Here is a 21,736-nt window from a genome sequence, read left to right on the forward strand (position 1 = left end):
CAGTTTTGAGTGTTGTCATTGTGTTCAGAGTAATGTAATGAATAAATGACATAAAACTATCCATTTTGAAGTGTTGCATCATTTTCAGCCTTTAGACATGTGGATTTGGTATCAGGCCAAAATGACAAACACCATGCAGAATAATGTAGTTATTTTAATTCCACAGCAGAGGAAGCTCTGTAGTCTCTGCAAGTAGGTCTAAGAGAAAAAATATCGGTATTGGTATCGGCCAAATACGTTTTAACATATCAGCTAAAAATCCAATATCGTGCATCTCTACTGTATATCCATTAATAATGAGATAAACACTGCCCGTTTTAACAATTATTCATACAAAATTAGTGACAACTAGAACTGAAATGGTCTGAATTTATTCATGCCTGAAAAATAAGGTTTCATTATTGAATCTTACAAACCACATCACATCCTTAATCTATCTGCAAGTTATTAATTTAAAATAAAATAAAAAAGTATGGCCTATTAGTCTACTGTTTTAGTCTTCCAAGCAATTTAGGACGGAACATTCTGGAGGAAAATGAAATTAGAATTATTGGGTTTGTCAGATGAGGATCAAGAAAACTTTTAAAATGTGCCAATAAAAAAAGGCAATTGATGAAGGTGCAATAACACACTGAGGAGACGTTTTTTGTCCACATTTTATTGTACATTTTGAGTCCTTAGAAAACCTGAAAAAAAAAAAACAAAAAAAAAAACCCATTAGAAAGACTAAACATTGGTCTACAAACTAAATGTCAGCAATCGTGTGCTCTGCTTCGTCTCTTATTAAAACAAAAATGTGGTTTCAGACACGTTTGGCTTAGTAACAGCTGGTTATCACCATTGTCGATAAGACGGGGAAAAAAGAAATACATCATTAACCACATTTCAGAAGTTTATTTCCACGACATCTCTCCAGCTTACCCGTGGATCTAGTTCATCCGTCGGATCATTCTGTTGATCTGGTCCTCCCTGTTGCCAGCGTCACCTCCCTCCACAAAGTGTGTAGTCTTCTTGTTCATGCCACCGCGGGGAGACGACAGTTTGAACGGCCAAAGGAAGTTGTTGGCGGGTTTAAAGTTCTTGCCAACTGTGTAGACCTCATGGATGAGGTCCTCAACGCAGATGATGCCATACTTGCCTGCAGAATAAAAAGTAGGGAGTTATGGAGCAGCTCTTAACGTTTCATCTCAGACATGAGGAATCTTAAATCTGACATGTTTATCTGTTCATCAAGTTCACTTGACTAGTACAGCTTACTGGTCCAAATGTTTCAATAATTCTGAACAGAAACTCATAACCTCCCAAATAAATACATTAGGCCACGTGGTTTCAGACACAACTGGCTAAGTTCAGTTTTTTTCACCAAAGTCGATAAGACGGGGAAAAAAGTGTGCATCATTAACCACCAGGTCTAAATGTGAAGTACAAAAACTGCTCCAGAATCGTTACATATAAAGCAAGCAACGTGCTGATGCCAATCACCTCATTTTACACAAGTAAAAAAACCTTCATACCGAGGGACTTCTCAATCAGAGCGTTGTCTGTGAGGCCAATACGCTGCTTCCTGATTTTGCCATGGCCACGTTTGTAGATGAGCTCGCGCACAGACTTCAGGTTGGGGTATCTGAGAAAATCATTAAAAAGTTAAAGGCGTGACTCTGTAGTAACATTTCCAACAATACAGGGACCACTAAATGCAAGTTGGATTACAGAGCCATCACATTCTCACTGGTAAGGTTGTGAAAAAAGATTTTAAAAAGAAAAGCTCTAAATTTGTGAAATATTTCAGAAACATGTTAAATTGCATCTTAAAAATCTAGAGCCTAATAAACAGAAGATCTACGAGTGGTTCAGATTTACCAACGGGTCATTTCAATAATAATCACAAGAAATTATATCTCATCTTTATCCTGTTTTAACTTTATACATTTAATACACACTGAAAGTAAGAAGGCACACTTTCAGCTATTTTTGCTTTGACATCAACAATAAACTTTCATAAAAAGTTTTTACTAAACTTCTTAGGATAATTCATCATGAAGCTATTATGGGATGGAGAAATTAAGTGCATTTATCAGCCTTTTGGCACATGCACTGATCATTTTAGTTTTAATGCTTTGTGAAAGAACCTAGCAGCTACAGAAATTACTTTAACAACTAGGATAACAAGAATTATGAATGAAAAATAATAATAATAATTAAATAATGTACTAGTGTGGGCTGTTTGAAGAGGTTGCTACTGAAAACAACATGCTGGGTACTGTAAACTGTCAAATGTTAGTATAAAAACAAACTATATGTTAAAGGGGAGAGAAGTGTACAACTATGCCTTCTTCAACTAACTTAAGAGACTTTAAATATAAAATTTAAGATATTTGTGGGATGATGAACTTATTCTCACCAGAATGTGTCCGATGTTACATTAAGACTACTTGAGCATTAAATATTTAGTCTTTTTTAGGGTCTCGTATCAAACTTTAAGTGTAAACACTGGGAGGATTTGTAAACAACCATAATAAATTTAATTTTAACTCGTCACCTTAACAGCATTTTTTCTGTTGCCATATTCAAATTAAACTTTATTACTTTGTGACGTAAACAAATGTTTCAAAAATACAATGAGTTTCAAACTAGTGTACATGGAAAAACTACTGTATAAATAGAAATAATGTTTACCACAGCAAAATCTGTAGTTTTTTGGGGGGAGGGGGGTCATGAAATGTGGTTTCAGACAAAACTGGCATAGTATCAGCAAGTATTCACCATAGTCGATAAGATGGGGAAAAAAGTTCAGCATCATTAACCACATTCCAGACCATAAAAATATAACGTTTTACAGATCTAAGTGTTCCCTGTCAAACCTTACCCCCAAGCAATGTAAGGCTCTGCAATCCTGAGCATGTTGATTGAAGCCTTGTTCAGCTTGACAAACACACCGTTAAAGATCTGGCGCAGACGGAGGAGCTGGAGGACTTTGCGGACTTTTGGGGGGACGCCGTTGATACTGGACAGTGGAGAAATATAACAATTAGTCCTGGGCTAATTAAAAACTGAAAGACAAACGGTACCAATAGTGGTTTCAGAAAATGTTGGCTTATGTTACAAATTTAGATCGTCATAGTCGATAAGTCGGGGAAAGAGTGCACATCATCAACCACTCAACCAAACATCTTGAATTAGGCATGTTTTACATGGATTGCTTTTTTAAATAAACATACGGTTTCTTTAAAAAAAAATAAAAATAATAATAATACTGTTTTACAAATGTGATCTAAACTAGTTGCTAAAATAAAAATCACATATGCAAGATCATTTTTTTTGGGTATGGTTTAATAAAACAAAAACAAAAAAAGGTTTTATTCTGAATATAGAAAAAGCTGTCACGTTAATAGCGGTTTGTGGAAACGCTGCTTTTTTGTAATCAAAAACATAAGACTGAAAAAAAACTACCACATTTACAGAAACACTTAAGCAATAATACACCCATTTATTAAAACTTAAAATATCACAACACTGACAAGACTATCTAAAAGCAGCTTATCTACTGAGACTTCCGTCTCCTGTATCTGCAAGATAAAAGCAGATGGCTGGTTCTTCTGAAGATTTCCTGTTGTGAGGGAGTTTTTCCTTTCCACTGTTGCCTTTGTGCTAGCTCAGGATGAGAGACTGCAACGAAATGAAGACTCAACGCAATCTACTGGTTTCCTTCCTTGGATAGATAACTTTACCAACTGGTCTTTATAATGCATGTTTTTGTACAGTGCCCTAAAATAACTTAACAGTTGTGGCTATAAAAATAAACTGAATTGAAAAAAATTATTGGAAGTTTAATATGTAGTTTGGGACTGAAATACAGTAAAATACTTTATCTGGTTTGCTCCAAATTCAAGCTTGGAGAAGGAAATTACATCTAAACTGTACAGTTTGAACATAAAGTTGCAGCAATCCATGTAAAGCGCACACCAACTTTGTTTAGAGCAAATGGACAACTCACCCTCTGATTCTGATGACAAAAGCCAGTTTGGGCTCAGGTGGAACATAGTAGTTCCCCACTTTCCGAGCCATTCTGGACAGGCGGATCTCACGCCTGTACATCTGCTTGTACTCCTTGTGGTACTTCTCAGCCCTCTTATAGATCAGTTTCCTGGTCACTTTGCGGACCTTAAACAAGATACATTTACAGGAAGGTCACAAATTTACCGGCAACTTCAATCTAAACGGCTGCATTGATCATAAACAGGCAAGAGCGACTTAATTTACCTTCTTCTCCGCCACCAGCTTCTTGATGCGGAGGGCCTTCATAGCAGCGTAGGCCTTTCGCCTCTTTAGAAGGCTCTCAGGGACCGACGGAACCTTTTTTCTGCCCAGAATAATTCAATAAATCAGGGCAGATACGAACCAGGTTGTATAAATTTACCAAGGTTAACGCTAGGTTTCTGAGCTGCGAAGACATGCTGCTGCTAACTGCCGGCTAGCTTGTTAGCCTTTCACTTTGTCGGCTTTAAGTAAGATCGATTCACCTAATATGATTATAAACAGTAATAATACATACAATTAAGTGCATTTTTATAAAATTTAAAACGCTGACAAACTATTTGTTGCACAAAAATTAACTGGACAGCCATGTTGTAAGCCGCTGCTAAGAAATCGCACTAAGTGACTATAAACAGTTAAATACTCAACATATTCACAAATACCACGGTTATTAATTTGTATAAGACTAAACTAACAGGAATATGAATAAAAATGCTTAAAAATTACTCTCTTAAGACTGGATGTGCTTAGATTTTATTGGAGTAAAAACACTCACTCTGCGTCCGCCATTGTGATCGCCGAGAAAGAGAAAATTTATTTTGCGCATGTGCGTGTTAAAGATTTTAGGACCTTAGAGGGGTGTCCTCCCTATTGCACGATACAAATTCAAAAAAAAAAAAAAAAAGTGACGTGAAACGTTACCAGTATGGATTTAAATAACAAATAAACTGGCGGAGTTATGCTGAGGACACTAACCTATCATAAAAATTAAAAGGCAAGCAAATGTATCGACGACACATATTCTGGCACACAAATTACCTAAATTATTTTTACAAGAAAATGTCTAAACATTTTATATTTTTTCAAATGATCAGCTTTAAAAACCTATTGTTTTACGTTTTATTCACAATATCACAGCTATTCATAATTAAAGGTTATGGAAATTACAGTATGTTGAGAAACAAATCTCAAACATAGCATGTAGTGCGCTTATTTAGCCGGGAGAGGGCGCGAACACCTCAGTCTGCAGAGGAGGATCGATGAGAGGGGGTTCGCAAAAGAAAAATGTTACCCTGACTGAGCAGTTCCACTGATGTTGAGGCTTCATACTCCGTCACAGATCACAACATCATGTAAAACACTGCAGAGTGTAAGGCATTTACAAATTGAAGCTAATTGAAAATAACTCAGATAACGTTTCTTCTACGTCACATTTGAATTTTTTTTTTATTTGCAAAATTATATTTAAAAATTTTTGATAAGACAAATTTTACCCTTTAGCTTTTCATGAGGCAAAAAAAAAAAAAAATCATTGATATGTATCTTTATTTTTGTATATTTATGGTTCCAAAAAAGCTTGACTGCCACAAAAGCATCAATTCAACAATTATTTTTAGCAATTTATTTTCTTCTTTCGGCTTCTCCCTTCTTCAGGGGTCACCACAGCGAACTAAGTCGCACGAAGACTTGGCAATTGGTTTTACGCTGGATGTCCTTCCTGATGCAAACACAGACCACTGAGCTACCACAGCCATCTGTGTGGAGCAGAGCTAGGGCTCCAAAGGGAACAGATGGTAGAGGTTAAGGGCCTTGCTCAAGGGCCCAGAGTGGAGTAAATGAGGGCGGAGGCAGGTGTGGGTGCTTCACCAATCCCACCCATGCTTTGATGTTGTCAGTACTGGGAGTTGAACCAGCAATCTTCCAATCACTGGCTCACATTCTCTAACCTCTGCGCCATTTTTAGCAATATTTTCTACAAAAGGTTTGGGAATCTTCCTCATATTTGAATTTGTTATTTTTTGAAGAAAACTATTTTTTCTTGCAGTTTAAACCACAGATTCCAACATAACTGCCAAAGGTTGCGCAGCATCAAAAAGATGTAGGATAGTTGTGGATAAAATAGATTACTACCTGGAAAATGGTGTTTTAGGGTTATTCAGCTAAACTGCTCAGGGCGCCACAAAGCCAAAAGTTCAGGGGACGGACATCCAGCAGTTGTTCTCTTTAAGTAAGTTTGTTGTATGATTTAAAATTTAAATTTATTTAAAAATGAACCAATTGGTGGGCCGAACTGAGCTCACCTCTGGGCCTGATTTGGCCCATGGGCCGCCAGTTGATAAAAATGCTGTTTCATGTGGAGAATATTTGCATTCAGGTCGTTTATTTACTCTTGTTTTAAATTCAGATCAATTTAAATTTTAGTCCATTTCTACTTTATACGGCTGAAAAAAGTATGAAAATCATATTATTAACACTCAAACCAAAGCTCCTTCAAAATGAGAATGAATTAAAGAAAACCAGTAGCTGTTTGTAGTCAGATCAAAGGGACAAACCGAAAATGGCCTTTAAATGATAAGACTGTTTGTTTAGTCTTCACACTGCGACCGATTAGTGTTGTAGTTACATCATCACCCGCTGAGCGCTCCGCTCCGTCAGCCGCGCGCTCTCATTGGGCCCGGCGCTGGATGGGTGGACTGCATAAATAGCGCGTGACACGCGGCTTCGGCTGACATGAGTGGAGCAGCAGCAGCAGCAGAGACAAATCCTATAACAGAAACAACTGAGCCCACTTTGTCCTCAGAACCCGCGTCCCTCTGCGTGCGCTCCGGAGCTTCCAACAGGTTGGAGAAAGACGGAAACGTCCTCCCCCCTTCTCCCTCTCCACCTTGCGCGTCTTCGATTTCTTTGACCCTGACGGCCAAGATGATGATGATCATCGCGGAGTTCTTCGTGGTTCTTCTCAAGGTGCTCTGGGCTTTCCTCTCCGCCGGGAGCAAGTGGGTCGTGCGGCCCAAGGAGAAGAGCGTGGCGGGACAGGTGTGCGTGATTACCGGCGCCGGGAGCGGCCTCGGCCGGCTGTTCGCCAAGGAGTTCGCCCGGAGACGAGCCATCCTGGTCTTGTGGGACATTAACAGCCAGGGCAACGAGGAGACGGCGGAGATGGTGCGGCAGATATACCATGAAGTGGACGCTCCCATCACCAAAGACGGTCAGTGAACGCCACCAGGCTTTACGCACGCGCCAAATGACCTCAAAGTCCGCTCTGTTTGAGAAACTGCGCTGTGAGGGAGCAGGGAATGGTTTAAAGTTTGAATGAACATCCACTGCCTTCAGATGATTTTCCCCAAATTGAAATAAAAATACTCTTTGCCGCCAGTGGCGGATCTAGATTTTTTTTACTTTAGGGTAAAAAAGGGGGCACAATTTACTGTAGCTTTCATCTGGTTTCTCTGATAATGAAATGGATACACCTGCTGCTCCACTTCAGAGCCAGTAGCCTCTTTCAGTTGGGATCAATACGAACTGTACAGAAATACATTATTTTATAGGGTGTCCAGCGCCACCATTGAGAACTGCCATTCAGTCCAGATCCAAACCAGTAAACTGTCCTCGGTTTCTATTCACAGGACCTGTTGGAGGGGTAGAGGAGGTCCCCGCCTTCCAGCCTCAGGTCTACACCTACGTGTGCGACGTGGGGAAGCGCGAGAGCGTGTATTCCACGGCGGAGAAGGTGCGTCGAGAGGTGGGCGAGGTGGACATGCTGATCAACAACGCCGGCGTGGTCTCGGGTCATCACCTGCTGGAGTGTCCCGACGAGCTGATCGAGCGCACCATGGTGGTCAACTGTCACGCACACTTCTGGGTGAGCTGATGTCGCTTTACTCCAGTAATGCAATTCTGAAATGCGGGTGTGCGCTCGACGTCAACAAAGCACTTTTCTACTCGGCAAACCTGAGAATTCATAAAACAACAAAACTGTCCCATTTCTCACTGGACGTGGCTCTTGTTGACGTATTCTCGGTCACGGGCTGTTTCTGCAGGTAAACAAACGGCTGCTTACAAATCTCCCACATTATCCATCAATGAGGACAAAACTGTGTGAATTTAGTTTCACTGATCTTCAAGACATAACGTTCCCAGGAATTTTTCCACTTCTGATCTTATCTCTAAGCCAAACTCAAGAATCAAAGTCTTTGTGGGGGGCGGGGGAGTGAAAGGAAGCCCATTTCTCGCACGCTCAGTTCATCTTCACGGGTTTGTCTTTCTGAATCCTTCTCTTTGAAGCTGTTATTATCCTCGTGTGACAGGAGCAGGGCTCTCGTAAGCCTCGGACCACATCAGCACGTTTTGTCGGCGTGTGCAGGCGGTTTTGATGTGCGTCTGTATCCGATTTTTCTTTTGGCTCCTTTGGCCTTGGACTGTTTCATGCCTAGATTCAATTCATTTCAAATTTACTTTATTAATCCCAAAGGGAATTTAAATGTGACTCGTCATCCTCGATTCAATAAGAGATGTTATAGATGCTGATAGACAAGAAGGATCTCTTGTAAAGATCTGTCCCACAGTGAATCAGAAGAAACTGGTTGCAGATGCCATCCAGTCCCACCCAGACTCTGCTGACCTCTCGGTTCCCCCGGGCTGCAGGATCGCCTGAATGCCAGGCTGAACTCCTCCGAGAGCGGTGGTCCCTCCTCAGCCTGCCGAAGTCCTCATCGCTGCAGAGAGCCAGCTGCAGGCGTCGGGAGATGATCCCAGTCCTTCTGCTGCCACGAGCCACGTTTCCTGCCAGTTCCAGGATTTCAACAGTCAGGCACTCGAGCACAGCCATCAAGGAGACGGGAATGCATCTTCGGCGCCTCCTTTTCAAGGGCTGTAGTTGAGCTAATATTTGAGCTTTGAGATGCTAATCAGCTGCTCCCGGTTGTAAAAAAACAAACGAACAAAAAAAAAACACCTTGTTGTCATGGTTACGCATCATAACAAATGTCCAAAACTAATAAAAGTTTTTCAGTAAAAGTCCTTCCAGCTGTGCAGCATCTGACACCAGAGGAAACGATCAACCCCAAAAAAGGTGATTTTACATCCAGAAAAAGAGGAATTTTAAAGTTTCCAAAAGTAAAACCTCAGAATGAAAGTAACAGAGCTGCTCCAACGTGCAGCCACCCCGAGCCGCACAACTCTATAACGCAACATTTCAAACAAACCCGGGTGGCAGGACCTCCATCCTCCTACACTGATAATTCATTCCGATAATTTTTTGGGTGTTTTTGTCTTTTTGCAAATTATGTCTCATATTTTAATGAAACTCTTAGATTGTCCTGTTGAAGGCTACAGTTTGATTTGATGGATCTGAAGCTCCTTATTGAGCGTGACTGTCAGGCAGTTTGTGTATTTCCTCCCTCCTCTGTATATCCTCGTGGATCCAGTAGTTGTGTGGCAGATTTCACTGTGTTTGTGTTCGCCAATATTCTATGGAGAGCGTGGATTCTTTAGGGAAGGGGTGGAGACGGGAGGGCAGATAAAAGAAGGCTCTAATGAAAGGCGACAGCCGGGATAGAGGATGTGGTTCATTAACGACACAAGCTGGAAGAATGGAGCTTAGACGAACACAGATCTGTCCACTTTTCTCGTACAAACAGTTACTCACCGCCTGCAGGTGCTACCTTTTCAGCCCGATTATATTTTCCTTTCTAAGCGTGCTTTTCAAAGGGTGCCTTGTGGTTTATGACTCATCAGAAAACCTAAAAGCTCACATGCTTCGAACGTTTATGTTTTGCGATAAGGCATTTCACAGAAAAGGATTTTGTTTCCAAAAATGAATTTTGAGCCGGACATTTAAATGTAGAGAAAAAGATCGAAGCAGTAGATCAGTTCCTTTAAAGTGGGGCACTGTGTAAAGTTATGAATAATTAATATCTTACCTGTTGTAGATAGCTTGTTGAACAGCCTCAGTTTGGAGAAATACTTTTATTTTTGACTGGATTAATGAGCGAATGAGGTTTATAACATAGTGTGAACTGCATTTTTATTTTTAAGCTTATAGTTTTTAGACCCGGACTAGTCTTTAACATCAGTCCGGTCAGAATTAAAGTAGTTCTTCAAACTGAAGTCATTCAAAGAGCCATTTACAACAGGTAAGATATTAATTGTTTATTAACTTTACATAGAACCCTACTTCAGTTGATCTTAATGCTCACTTTAATAAGTTTGCTTTTCATTTTATTGGAGGTTTTTAAGTCAGAAATGTGAATCGCTTGGGATGAATCGTCGTCTTTTTTCAACCAAGTCAATGTAAAAACTTTAGCTGCTCTCTCTTACTAAAAATATTTGGTAAAACACGAGTTTATTTACAACAGCTAGAAGATTCAAATCCTCCTTTTTCTGGATAAATGGACGTCAGTGAAGCCACAAAATGATCAGATTTGCGTTTTATGTTAGTTCTCGTTGTTTTGGGAGTAAGGCCGTGTTTGAGACCGGAGCAGGAAACGGATGGTAATAGTGTTGTGGTCGTCTGCCAAAAGCAGCTCAGACCCCACACTTCATCTCTGCCTCCTTCCACGGGCCCCTCTGACACTTCCCATCTGATTTGGAGGCAGTGGGCGCAGCTGGAACAGAGTCACCGAGGCCAGCTCTGTTCATCCGGTTCTGCCACGCACAAACACAAACTTATGATTCATTTATCTTTGCCCCCCCCCCCCCCCCAATTTAGGTTTTTACGAGTCAGGGTGAATTTGTCTTGATGCTTTGATTTGTCCAGCTGGTCATTTGTGATGTTGGGCGCTCATGTCGGCACACGAGGCTCATTGTGCAAGCGGCACGTTTGTGTGCAAGGATGAGTGGGTATCACATGGAATGACATGAAAGGAAAACATCCTCAGCATCTTGAGCTGCTTATTCAACAGGTGGCCTGTTAACAATAAACACTCGCTCCCTTCCCCGCTCCCACTCCTCCGGTGTACGAGTGGTCGACATGGCGGGAAAAGAGTAAGGAAGCCGGTGCCATCCCATCCACAGGCGAGGCGAGAGGGTAATGGTAAGCTTCTGCTGACCCACTTTATCTGACAATTGGTTTCTTGTCCGTGGATCAGTTTGACAAGATGCCAGGCGACAGGAGCCAAGTTCCGCAGGCCGCATTCCTTCTGTAGGCAGAGAAAGGAGGCAACCAGGCAGAAGGGTCCTACTTGACTGGTTTCAGAAAGGCCCCTCCTCAGGCCTAATGCACCTGTAGTCCACCGTGCGACGAGTCCTCGCCCTCCCATGTTCATCTCTCTGTAGGGCTGCAGTGATGACTGTTTCTGGATTAACTGAGCCAATAATCACTCTCTTCATAAAATGAATGAAAAATAATCAAATACAGATGTTTCAAACTATTAGGTGAGACCAGTATCCCCCAAATCTAAAGTTGCAACATTTCTTTTGTCTCATTTATTTCTTTGCAAAATTAAATCGTTTTTTTTTTTAAATTTAAACCACATTTCTTACACAGAGCAAACCAATGTGCTTTCCATTAGGAACCTAAAATATATTCAAACAGTTGTTTATATACTGTATTTTTCAGATTATAATGTGCATTAAAGTGCCAGTGATGTCAACATTTTGTAATAAATACAAATGCATTTTTGGAAAGATAACATTAATATGTTGCAAAGTAAATTTCAAGCTGCTAAGATGCACATTTATTGAAATATTTGCATGCACGATAACAGGAAGTGATGTCAAAGGGGAATGCCTGCATGTGAACAGATCGTTTCAACAATGGCTAACAGACAGCAGTGAAGAATCTGACATTTAGATTATTTAGAATTACTAACCGAGATGAAGAAGAGTCAGGATTTAGATATTGTTTCAATGAACAAAAGCCAGGAAGTTCCCTTTTTTTTTTTAAGCGTTCTCCTTTGATGTCACTTCCTGTCTCACTTTGGCTGCACCAAGTTTAAAGGAAAAGATGCCAGTTATGTGACAAAATTAATATTATGTGTATTTAGCCAAAAATTCTTAAATATTAAAATCTTTTCTTCAATTTTTGTATTTGTAAGATATGCATGTCACTGTCACTTTAAGCAAAATAAATAGACAGATTTTTGAGAGCTTTGTACCACATAAAATCGGTTCGAGGTCAGCAAGCACAACCAGAATTAATACATAAGGCACACTGTCTATTTAAAAAAAAATTGTTATTTTTAGAAAATTCAAGGATTTTAAGTGCGCCTTATAGTCCGAAAAATACGGCATACATTCACACAAAGTGTAATTTAAGTGTTATAAAAACAAAAGCAATGAAAATTTAATTAAAGGCTTTTGGAAAAAGGAAAGTTTTTACTTTTTGACTAGTTTGGAAAATGTATGATATACCACTTTATATTATAATTAACCTAAAGGATTGTCCAAAAATGTTTAACAAAGTATAAGTCGACATAAATAAACGAGGGGGGGGAAAAAAAAAAAACGAGCTAATATTTGTAAAAACTTGGAAACATTTCACACTTAGGTTTAAACAAGAGCACATACATTTTAAAATGTTTAAAAGCAACTTAACTCTTTCAATATAATACACAACATATTAAAATTCAGTTCTATGATGCATCGGTCAGACAAAATTACCCACTAAAGGAGTTAATTTGTCTCTTGAAAAAAAAAAAAATCTAGGTAACGTTTAATAAAAATAGATTCATGAAATCAGAAAACGCTTACGTCAAATTAGTTGTTTTTTTTGTTGTCAGTCAAGCTCTGTTGTCCAAGGCCAGGGAGAACTGTGGGTGTTGAGGGTGTTACAGCACCCCCTTGTGGATGACAAGAAAACATGTTCAAAATAACGTAAGTTAATAAAACATTAGTGTAATGCACATTCATAATTTTAATAATATTTTAAAGATAATGACATGAATCAGGGAAATTAAGTTCCTGTTTGGATCAGTTTGCAGGTTCTCGCAGCGAATCATCTGAAACACGTTCCCAGTGTTGGGGGTCCATCTTGAGTTTGAAACCACTCGCTCCTCATCGGTGCAGCTGCTTCGGTTCCTTGGATTCAGGTGGAACAAGAAGCGTTTCACACCAACGACCTTCATCGCTCATCCCTGAAGCTAAAACCAACCCAGCCCGCTCGAGTCCCTCATCCTTTGGTATCCGTTGGACGGTTTTTCTCTCCCTCGCCTTCGTTCTCTCATCCAGGAAGAAGTCAGACCAATTAAACGGCCATCTGGTCCGACCCGAAGGCCAATATTTTGTTCATATTCCTGTTGGTCAGGCGCTAGCACTAATGCAGCCTGACACCCCAGCTGCGAAAAGCTTTGTGTGGCTTAAATGCTCCTGGGGGCTCGGACCAATTAGGGGGTGCAGCGAGCAGGGCACCCCCACTTGGGCTAAGGAGGCCCGGCTGTGTCAGCGGGTAATTTAGCGGAACACGGGGGCGTTGAGACCCAATTACGGTCACTCTGATGTAAGACACAAGACCTTGGTTGCCTTCACACATTTTGTGTCTGGGAGGTCGGCGGGGGTCATCCCCGCCATGCCAGAGCTGCCATGAGAAGCGGGACATCGCGGCAGGGTGGGGGACGGGATTGGATGATCGAGCTCTTGCTCCGGCCACGATATGAAGGAACGATCTTTCCTCTATCAGTTCCAGGTAATACCCCCCACCCCCCTTCAGAAAAGACGTCCTGTTGATTGAGTGCTGGCTCTAAATGTAAACCGTTGTGCCAGATCAGGTCTCTCCCCCACCCCTTTTTTTTCCCTTCTAAAACCTGCTTTGGAAGCAGGAAAGCTTGGCTCGAGTCAGCTTTGGGTATATCTTAAGATAATGCTCCATTTGCATGTACCCCCCTCCCCGCGTTCTCTCCACTGCCATTCTGGCTCGTACAGGCCTTTCTCAGCATTTGCCCAGCCCTCGTGTTCTCTTGCTTCCCCCGTTTTGGGCCCCATCATTTGACGAGTTGAATATTACACTGACCTTAAAATTTATGTCCTGGAAAACTGCAGATGTTTGGATCCGAGTCAGATCAGCTCTACCTGGCTGAAGAATAAGCACAACCAATGAGGTCATCATTTTTCCTTACAACAGCCTCTTTTCTAGGTTCTTATTATTCATTTTTATTTACCCCCCCTGAATAAGTAGAACGACGTTTATAGACTGAAGATGTGCCTTAACGGGGATTAAACCTCACGTCAGTGGGTCCACTACAGTTGATCTGTTGGCGTAGTTTAACGAGATGTTAGTGATTCTGCAGCTGGTACCACCACTACCTGGTACCGGGCTGTTTCTGGCTCCGTGCTTCCATTCCTGTAAACGTTTATGAAGAAGTCCTGGATCGTGTCTCTGGCGAGGCTTAGAAACTGAACTGAACCATCCGATCATAATTTGAAACAAAGATCGAGTGTCAGCAGAGAGAATCTAAAACGAAAAGTTGAGATTTTGACGTGGGGGTCTGTGGAAACTGTTTTGACCTTACCGCTTTTATAAAGGTCAACGATTAATCCCAGTCTTGACTGGACTGATGAGTCCGAGCTGCTACCTGTTTTAGGAAAAATGTTCCAGTAGAAATGTATGTATGCAAAATTGACAGTAATTTAAAATGTAATAAAATAGTGATTGCTTAAATTGGCATAAAAAGTTTGAGAATGGAAGGTTGTTTTATTAAGGAGGCAGCAATCCACTTTGGACTTACTTGAACTTGGATATGCTGTCGGGTCAGAATGTTTCTCCAAACTGAGGTCATTCAAACAGCTGCTTACAGATAATTGTTCATAACATTTCCACTTCTAAAAATCTAAATTATAGCTTTTTCTTTTGCTAAATAATAAGTAGTCTTGATGGTTGCGTTTCTTTTTGGCTGCTCCTTACTTGCAGGGGTCACCACAGGAAATGAACACATGAAAGATTTGATCATTTTTTTAGGCCGGGTGCCCTTCCTGACACAACCTGGGCTCTGAGCTAGCACAGGCCCATGGCTACCAATGTTGGTCTTGCTACGCGTCCCACCTAAGCGGCTCACGGGTGGGGACTGGATTCACGTGACAATCAGCTGTAACCTTGGATGAACTTCTCACCACATCACTGACTCTCCGTCTGGTGGAACCAGTCAGGTTCTCATTGTTCGGCTGTAAACCCTTTTATCCTGCAGCTCGTCCCACGGATTTTTCCGCGGACTGTTTCTCAGGCTGTGAAGGTAGATGAGAGGCCGGATTGAAGTTTTTAGAAGTGCCGAGTGAGCGGCGTTGTCACCAAGGCTCGACAGCGGGCACCAGATCTGTGTGGGAAAAGCATCCCTCACAGCACATGCTTCTTTAAATACTCAATTCATCCTTTTTCTCTTCAATGTCTGATCTGCAAAGCATAAAAGTTATGTTTTTAAACCTCCACCATGCTCAGTCCCCCCTTCCCTCGGTTATGAATTTTCATTCAGACCATTCTTTCTGCATCACCATGGAGAAGAGAGAGAAACCAAGAGGGGGGGGAGGCAGAGACGATCAAAGAGCTTTGGCACAGGCGGACTGCACAAGTGAACTAACCTTCCTCTGTTTTTTCCTCCCCTTGCTCTTCTGTCTCCTCTGTCCTCCCCCCTCAGACCACCAAGGCGTTTCTCCCCAAGATGCTGGAGCTGAATCACGGCCACATTGTAACTGTTGCCAGCTCTCTGGGGTTGTTCAGCACAGCTGGAGTGGAGGTTAGTATCATACACGGCAACACAAACGCATCCCATCGTTCCCACCGTCTGAAGCCGGCGCCTCTTCATGCCGCGGTGCCAGCAAGTACACTGGGACCAACGAGGCTAGGCCCCTTTTCTCTGGTTGTCTCCCTATCCGTTAAATTAAGGAACACAGATGAGCGTTGGGAGTCTCATATAGATTCTTCTATCTGCAACAGCGGGGGTGTGGGGGTCCCTGGTGGGTGCAGGCCCCAAGGCCAAAATGAGCTGACAGCCCCGCAAGGGACAGACATCTTCATCACTGCTTTGTGGAAAACTGTGGCCCTCACTCAGTATTCAGCTCACAGACACATTCAGTTGATATGGTTTTTATTTTTTCCACATTCTAATGGGTATTATAGCTTCTGATTGAGTAAAAAGTAGCAACTTTTTTTCTTGGCTCAGTCTCTTCCTGTGTTTATTGACATTCATCCGTTTGCTGAAGCCGTTTTTTTTCTTCTAAATAATTCCACGGTGAACCACATCAAAACCTTCCTGACTCTCAGAGCAGCCTCCTAATGCACCAGAGAAGAATGCTAATGAAACTGTAGAAAAGCTGTTAGACTCCCTCAGGTTTTCGTGGCTGTATCATTACCAGCAAAGGAGAAACCTCTGAGCCCACGGGGCGTGTTTTGATAATGTCCTCCTGGTCCCTGTAGGTATGGCCGAGGGGTTTCCAGGGCTAATCTGTCTCTCTTTTTATTCCCTTCAGGATTACTGTGCTAGCAAGTTCGGAGCCATCGGGTTTCACGAGTCTCTGAGCCACGAGATTAAAGCTTCGGAGAAGGACGGCATCAACATGACTCTGGTGTGTCCTTACCTGGTCGACACGGGAATGTTCAAAGGTTGCAGGATAAGGTTAGCATCGACACAAACCAGCAGGTGGAATTATGTGTTTGCACCTGGGATGAGTTAGTTGTTCGGGATCCTCACTCCATAAAACTGCCTCAAAAACTCAATCTGAACTTCAAAGCAGATGCAGACAGTTTGTTGTTGCAGTTCTCGTAAAGTGAGTTCTGCTCCATAAGTCAACACTCTGAAACAAAGAGGGCTACTTTTCTTTCCCAGGGGAAAACCTCAAGAACAGGTGCACCTGGCCAACACTCCCACCCTTTTTCCACAAACTGCAGCTGTAATGGTCCTCACTTTGTTTGACGGTTGATTCTGCAGGTGGCTTTACTGTGTAACCCCCCAACCTATTTGGGAACAAAAACATTGACAATATATAACCTCACTTTAAGCCTTTATCCCTCCAGTCTCTTAGAGACTTCATTTGTAGCTGCTTTTTCTAACCCATTTAATACTGAAAAAGTTCAAGTCAAAAACAACCGTACTTTGTAACTGAAGACGTTACACTTCTCATCCGAGGAGCTTTCTCAGTTCAAAGAACAAGGAGGGTGGGGTTTGAGTTATAAAGCTGAGGAAAGCTGGATACATATACAGATTGCCCTATCATTTTTTTTTCTTTCATTTACCATTTATTTATACAGGTAGTCTCATTGAGCCACGGTAACTCATTTTCAAGAGAAACCTGTTTAGGGAGCAGATGGGAGTTAAGGGCCTTGCTCATGGGTCCAGGGTGGGGGCAGGTGTGGGTTCTTCACCTACCCTACCCACATTTTTTGATGTTGTCGGTACCGGGGCTTGAACCGGCGATCTTCCGATCACAGGCTCACCTTCTCTAACCTCTGCGCCACCACTCCCCCACCAAGTTCAATCCTCACAATAAGGGTTCGTTAGGGTCTTTGTTAGTTTGACACACAGATGGGTCACTCTGGTCACATGGATGACATTCTGGGTATCATTCCTAAAGCTGCATTATAAGTTTTTGAAAGTTTGAAATCTGAGACCTCCTCTGTTTAAAGATGGTTTCTCTCATTTTACCGAAATAGGTTCCTTCACCCCCCTCTCAAACCATCTTGTCTTCTTTGTCTAAAATGGGAATATTTTGGTCCTCAAATCCCTTATCCTTAAGGTTTAAACCCATTTAATAAATTTTGCTAAATATACTAAGATTTTATAAGCATCGTTTCTCTTCTGGTGTAGGAAGGAGATCGAGGCCTTTCTGCCCCCCCTAAAACCAGAGTTCTGTGTGAAACAAGCCATGAGGGCCATCCTCACAGACCAGCCGATGGTCTGTACACCTCGCATCGTCTACATGGTGAACTTTATGAAAAGGTGAGCTCCACTCTTTTACCCACTCAAGTAAAAATTCATGGGAGTGGCAGCGTTAGGCGAGATTTGTGGCCACCATCTTGCTAGGTGCTACACCTGTTACTGTGTACTGTTTCCGCATGAAAGCCACATGCTGTATTATCTGTCCAAAATGCATACATCATGAGTAGTCTGGTTTTATTTAAATAAATATACACGATGTATATTGTGAAAACAGGAAATGAGAAAGCACTAATGTTCTGCCCACCAAGCACAATCAATGTTGGCATTGGCAAAATGTTACCCAATGTGATAAATCCACAAACACTGTAATTATCTACAGAAATTAAGTAGTACAGGAGTGCACTTTAAGTAATTAAATACTTTACATTAGTCTAAAAAGAGCTCTGCTATCAGCATCTGTATTTAATTACAGTTTAAATAATAATCTAAAGTTGTATAATGTAGTGCTTTCCTCAGAATTCAAGGAGCGCTAACCTTTGGAACAAGGATTTATTATTATTTTTTTTTTTAATTTGAGTAATTTAAAAAATTCTCAGTCTAAAAAAATCTTAAATTATTCGTAGGTTGCTGAAATCTGGCTATTTATTACCTGCTCTGGCAACAAGCTAGTTTTGTTTTCAAGAGTGCCAGTTTAAAAACTTTATTTTTATTAGTGTGAAGTGATTTCATCTGTGGCTCCAGCAATATATTTAAAAAGTAGCACCCTTATCTTTACAATGACGCCAAACATTATACATAGGGATTTCCCAGCACTACAGCAGCCGGCAGAGAAAAATGGTTAATTTAAAAGAAAATCAAAGGATTAGAAATAAAACAATATTTCTGAAGATATACTTGTTAAACACATTTGATTTACAGATAGATTAGAAAGATGACAGTAGTCCCTCGCTACATCAGTTTGTTTTTCGTGGACTCGCTCTATCGCGGTTTTTCAAAATAAGATTGGCCATGACACATAATTAATAATACTTGATACTTTATTTATAAAGCCCTTTAAAACAACCAGAGCTGCAGCAAAGTGCTGCACACATAAAATCAAGAAAATTTAAACGCATAAAAATAAAACGGCTGGTAAAACATTAAGATCAATAACAGTGCAGAGCAAATTCAGTCTGTGCTAAAAGCCATGGAATAAAAATATTTTTAAGAGTTTTAAAAATAATTGGCTGATTAATGGATGAGTTGCACGATCAACATGGAATTTTTATACAAAATAAATAATTTAAAATTATATAGCACCTGCTGCACCTGTGTGCAGCCCACAGCTGCAGGACAAGCTTCCTCCTGCAGCGTGCCATCTTCGCTCTGCAGCAGAGACGTGGGCGTGGCCGAGAGCGCTGGCAGAGCACATGTGGAGGCAGAGAGAGCTAAAATCATGATATTCTGTGCTCTTTTAGAGCAGGGGTGTCAAACCCACTTACAAAAGGGGGCCAAAATTAAAATCTTTTTCAAACTAAGGGCCGGTTTCAGAATCTACATTAACTCAAGTCAGATACTCGACATCTTTTCTTGGTTGCAGGCTCCTCAGCAAGAGTTTGATTGGTCTCATTTGACGTTCTCTGTTGTACTTTTGACATCATAATCAAATATTACTGAAAAAAAATTAAAGTAATAAAAGTATTTTACATTTAAAATAACATTCAGGGTACGGATCCCCCGCGATAAACGAGGGACTACTGTATATGCCAATTTAATTATTAGTATTTTATTTTACTGGAATTGATAGTCATTTTTGCCATCTCAATTACAGCAAAAATCAACATTTTCCACATATTTTGCATTTTTCTACCCTCGATCCGACTCATTTTGCTAACACGGGTCACATTCAGGCATGAAGACCTGAGCTTTGGTCTAGCCTGAACACTTATTCACTATTACTTGTTTAAATTTGACCCATAAAATAGACCCAACAGACTAATGGTTATTATTTAAGACAATATGTGACTAATATTGATTCTATATTTTGTTAGTTGCTATATGCAACCCTTCAGTGCTCCGTTTCACTGACTCGTCTGAGGTGCAGGTTCCACTAATTATAACTAAATAATGACAAAACACGGGATTCTTTGAGTTTAATTTTTATCCAGAATAATAACTGAGTCCATTGATTGTGCTGTGGTGGGCCATTCCAGTGTATTTGTCAGTACTCATGTACCCAACCTTCACCCCCCCCCCCCACCCTCCATGTCTTGTCCCCACAGTATCCTGCCCTTCGATGCCATCGTCTGCATGTATCGATTCTTAGGCGCCGACAAGTGCATGTACCCTTTCCTCGCGCAGAGAAAGGAGGCGATGAACAACAACGAAGCGAAGAACGGGATCTAGGGGGGCACTGTTTACAACGGGGGGGGGGGGGGGGGGGATTTAAACTGCAAGCTTGAGGAAACAACCACTGGGGATGGAAACGGAGGAGAGAAAAGACGAGAGACTCTTAAAATGGTGCACTTGCATTGAGCAAATGCAAAGGTTTACCATATTGTTCCTCTGGGACAAATAAAAAAGCTGCGTACTACACAAAGGATTTATTTTTGTTTGTTTGAAAGAAACCAACATCTATATAAGGTCACTAGTTTTGAAATCATACAGAAAAGGTATTCAGCAATTAACTTTTTACATAATGTAGTCACCAGCCTTATTTAGTGTCATTGTGGAAATGTACAGTATGTTACTGTACAAACAGTAATCTTGTTTCACTTGTTTTTGTAGACATGCACTGTAATTTCTAATTTTTTAATGTATATTCAGATTTTTTTTTTTTCCCCTCTCAGTTTTTTTTAACAGTTTCCCAACATCTTCCCTCCACACAGAAATTGTGTTTTCAATCCAACTGAGGCTCGTGTGTCGTTTTTAAAACAAATTTTCCCATATTTTACTTTTGGTAAATGTGATTTAGAGACTTCGTGTAGTTTGATGTTTATGCATTCCAAATGGGACATTTAATGGCCAGGCTGAACAGTGTTCTGTCTGTCATTGCGCTGTTTTGGTAAATTTCTTGTTAGAAAAAATAATTTTGTCAGCCCGGGTTCCTTTAACACATTGCTGAATGTATCATTTGAGAAGAATCATTAGTGTTTTTTTTTTTTTCATTTGTGTCGTTTTTAGCGTGTTCAAATTGTAAATTTATATTTTGCAGAGGGAAACGGCCGCCATGACGGTGCGATTGGAACGAAAATGTGTCTGAATTCTTTCTGACCACTTAAAAATGAAATGTTTAAATGTTAACACTCCTGGTTCTCCCAAAATAACGCTCCCATCACGTTTTGATGTCTGAATATTTTTATATGCGTTTCATTTTGGAAAATAACTGTTTTGAGTTTTAACTACAACATTCCAGTAGGCATCAATCCCTCGGTTACAGTGATGAGCCTGAAATCTCTACCTCTTTTTATTTTTTGCCTTTTTATCTTTATTTTACAGTATAAGTCTCTTTTTGTAATATCCTAAAGACTGCTACGTCAGAGCAAATGTGGTTCCAATGTTTAGTGTCTCTACCTAACTTAAATTAATAAAGTGATTTAGATTATTACTCTGTGTATTTTGCTTGTATTTGTGTACAAATTTGTATTTTGTTAATCAGAAAGAATCACAGAAGGTGGAAATTAACGAAGATAAAAAAAAAATAAACCATCAAAAAAGGCCAAAATTAGCAGAAAAATACCCAAAAAAGTTGTTGAAAAGGCTGAAATTAGCATAAATAAGCTGAACCAAAACAAAATCTGAAAAGAGAAAATTACCTCAAAAAAGTAGCTGAAATTAGCAGAAAAAAAACTAAAAAAGAGCTGAAATTAGAAGAAAGCTGAACCAAAACAAAATCTGAAAGGAGGAAAATACTAAAAACAAAA

General features: G+C 40.6%; 2 protein-coding genes and 3 non-coding genes across 5 annotated transcripts; 1 reads left to right on the forward strand and 4 right to left on the reverse strand.

Annotated features, from left to right (window-relative positions):
* Positions 1-641: 641 nt before the first annotated feature.
* Positions 642-4,838, reverse strand: rpl7 (ribosomal protein L7). Its single transcript, XM_037693884.1, has 7 exons — positions 4,811-4,838; positions 4,261-4,360; positions 3,995-4,161; positions 2,867-3,004; positions 1,515-1,624; positions 922-1,138; positions 642-686 (listed from the first exon to the last, which is right to left on the reverse strand). The coding sequence occupies exons 1-6, from the start codon at positions 4,822-4,824 to the stop codon at positions 930-932; spliced, it is 738 nt and encodes a 245-aa protein (XP_037549812.1). The 5' UTR covers positions 4,825-4,838; the 3' UTR covers positions 642-686; positions 922-929.
* On the reverse strand, positions 794-885 carry LOC119426922. Its single transcript, XR_005187638.1, has one exon. It is a non-coding gene; the product is annotated as a small nucleolar SNORD12/SNORD106 (small nucleolar RNA).
* On the reverse strand, positions 1,321-1,409 carry LOC119426921. The gene has a single exon (XR_005187637.1). It is a non-coding gene; the product is annotated as a small nucleolar SNORD12/SNORD106 (small nucleolar RNA).
* On the reverse strand, positions 2,719-2,810 carry LOC119426920. Its single transcript, XR_005187636.1, has one exon. It is a non-coding gene; the product is annotated as a small nucleolar SNORD12/SNORD106 (small nucleolar RNA).
* A 1,960-nt stretch (positions 4,839-6,798) lies between the features above and the next one.
* Positions 6,799-20,219, forward strand: LOC119426322 (retinol dehydrogenase 10-A). Its single transcript, XM_037693885.1, has 6 exons — positions 6,799-7,243; positions 7,662-7,897; positions 15,597-15,695; positions 16,429-16,574; positions 17,763-17,894; positions 20,096-20,219. Exons 1-6 carry the CDS (start codon positions 6,958-6,960, stop codon positions 20,217-20,219), a joined length of 1,023 nt encoding a protein of 340 aa, XP_037549813.1. The 5' UTR covers positions 6,799-6,957.
* The last annotated feature ends 1,517 nt before the right edge of the window (positions 20,220-21,736 follow it).

This window comes from Nematolebias whitei, chromosome 20, assembly GCF_014905685.2.
Source record: "Nematolebias whitei isolate Nwh7 chromosome 20, NemWhi1, whole genome shotgun sequence".
NCBI classification, from domain to species: domain Eukaryota; kingdom Metazoa; phylum Chordata; class Actinopteri; order Cyprinodontiformes; family Rivulidae; genus Nematolebias; species Nematolebias whitei.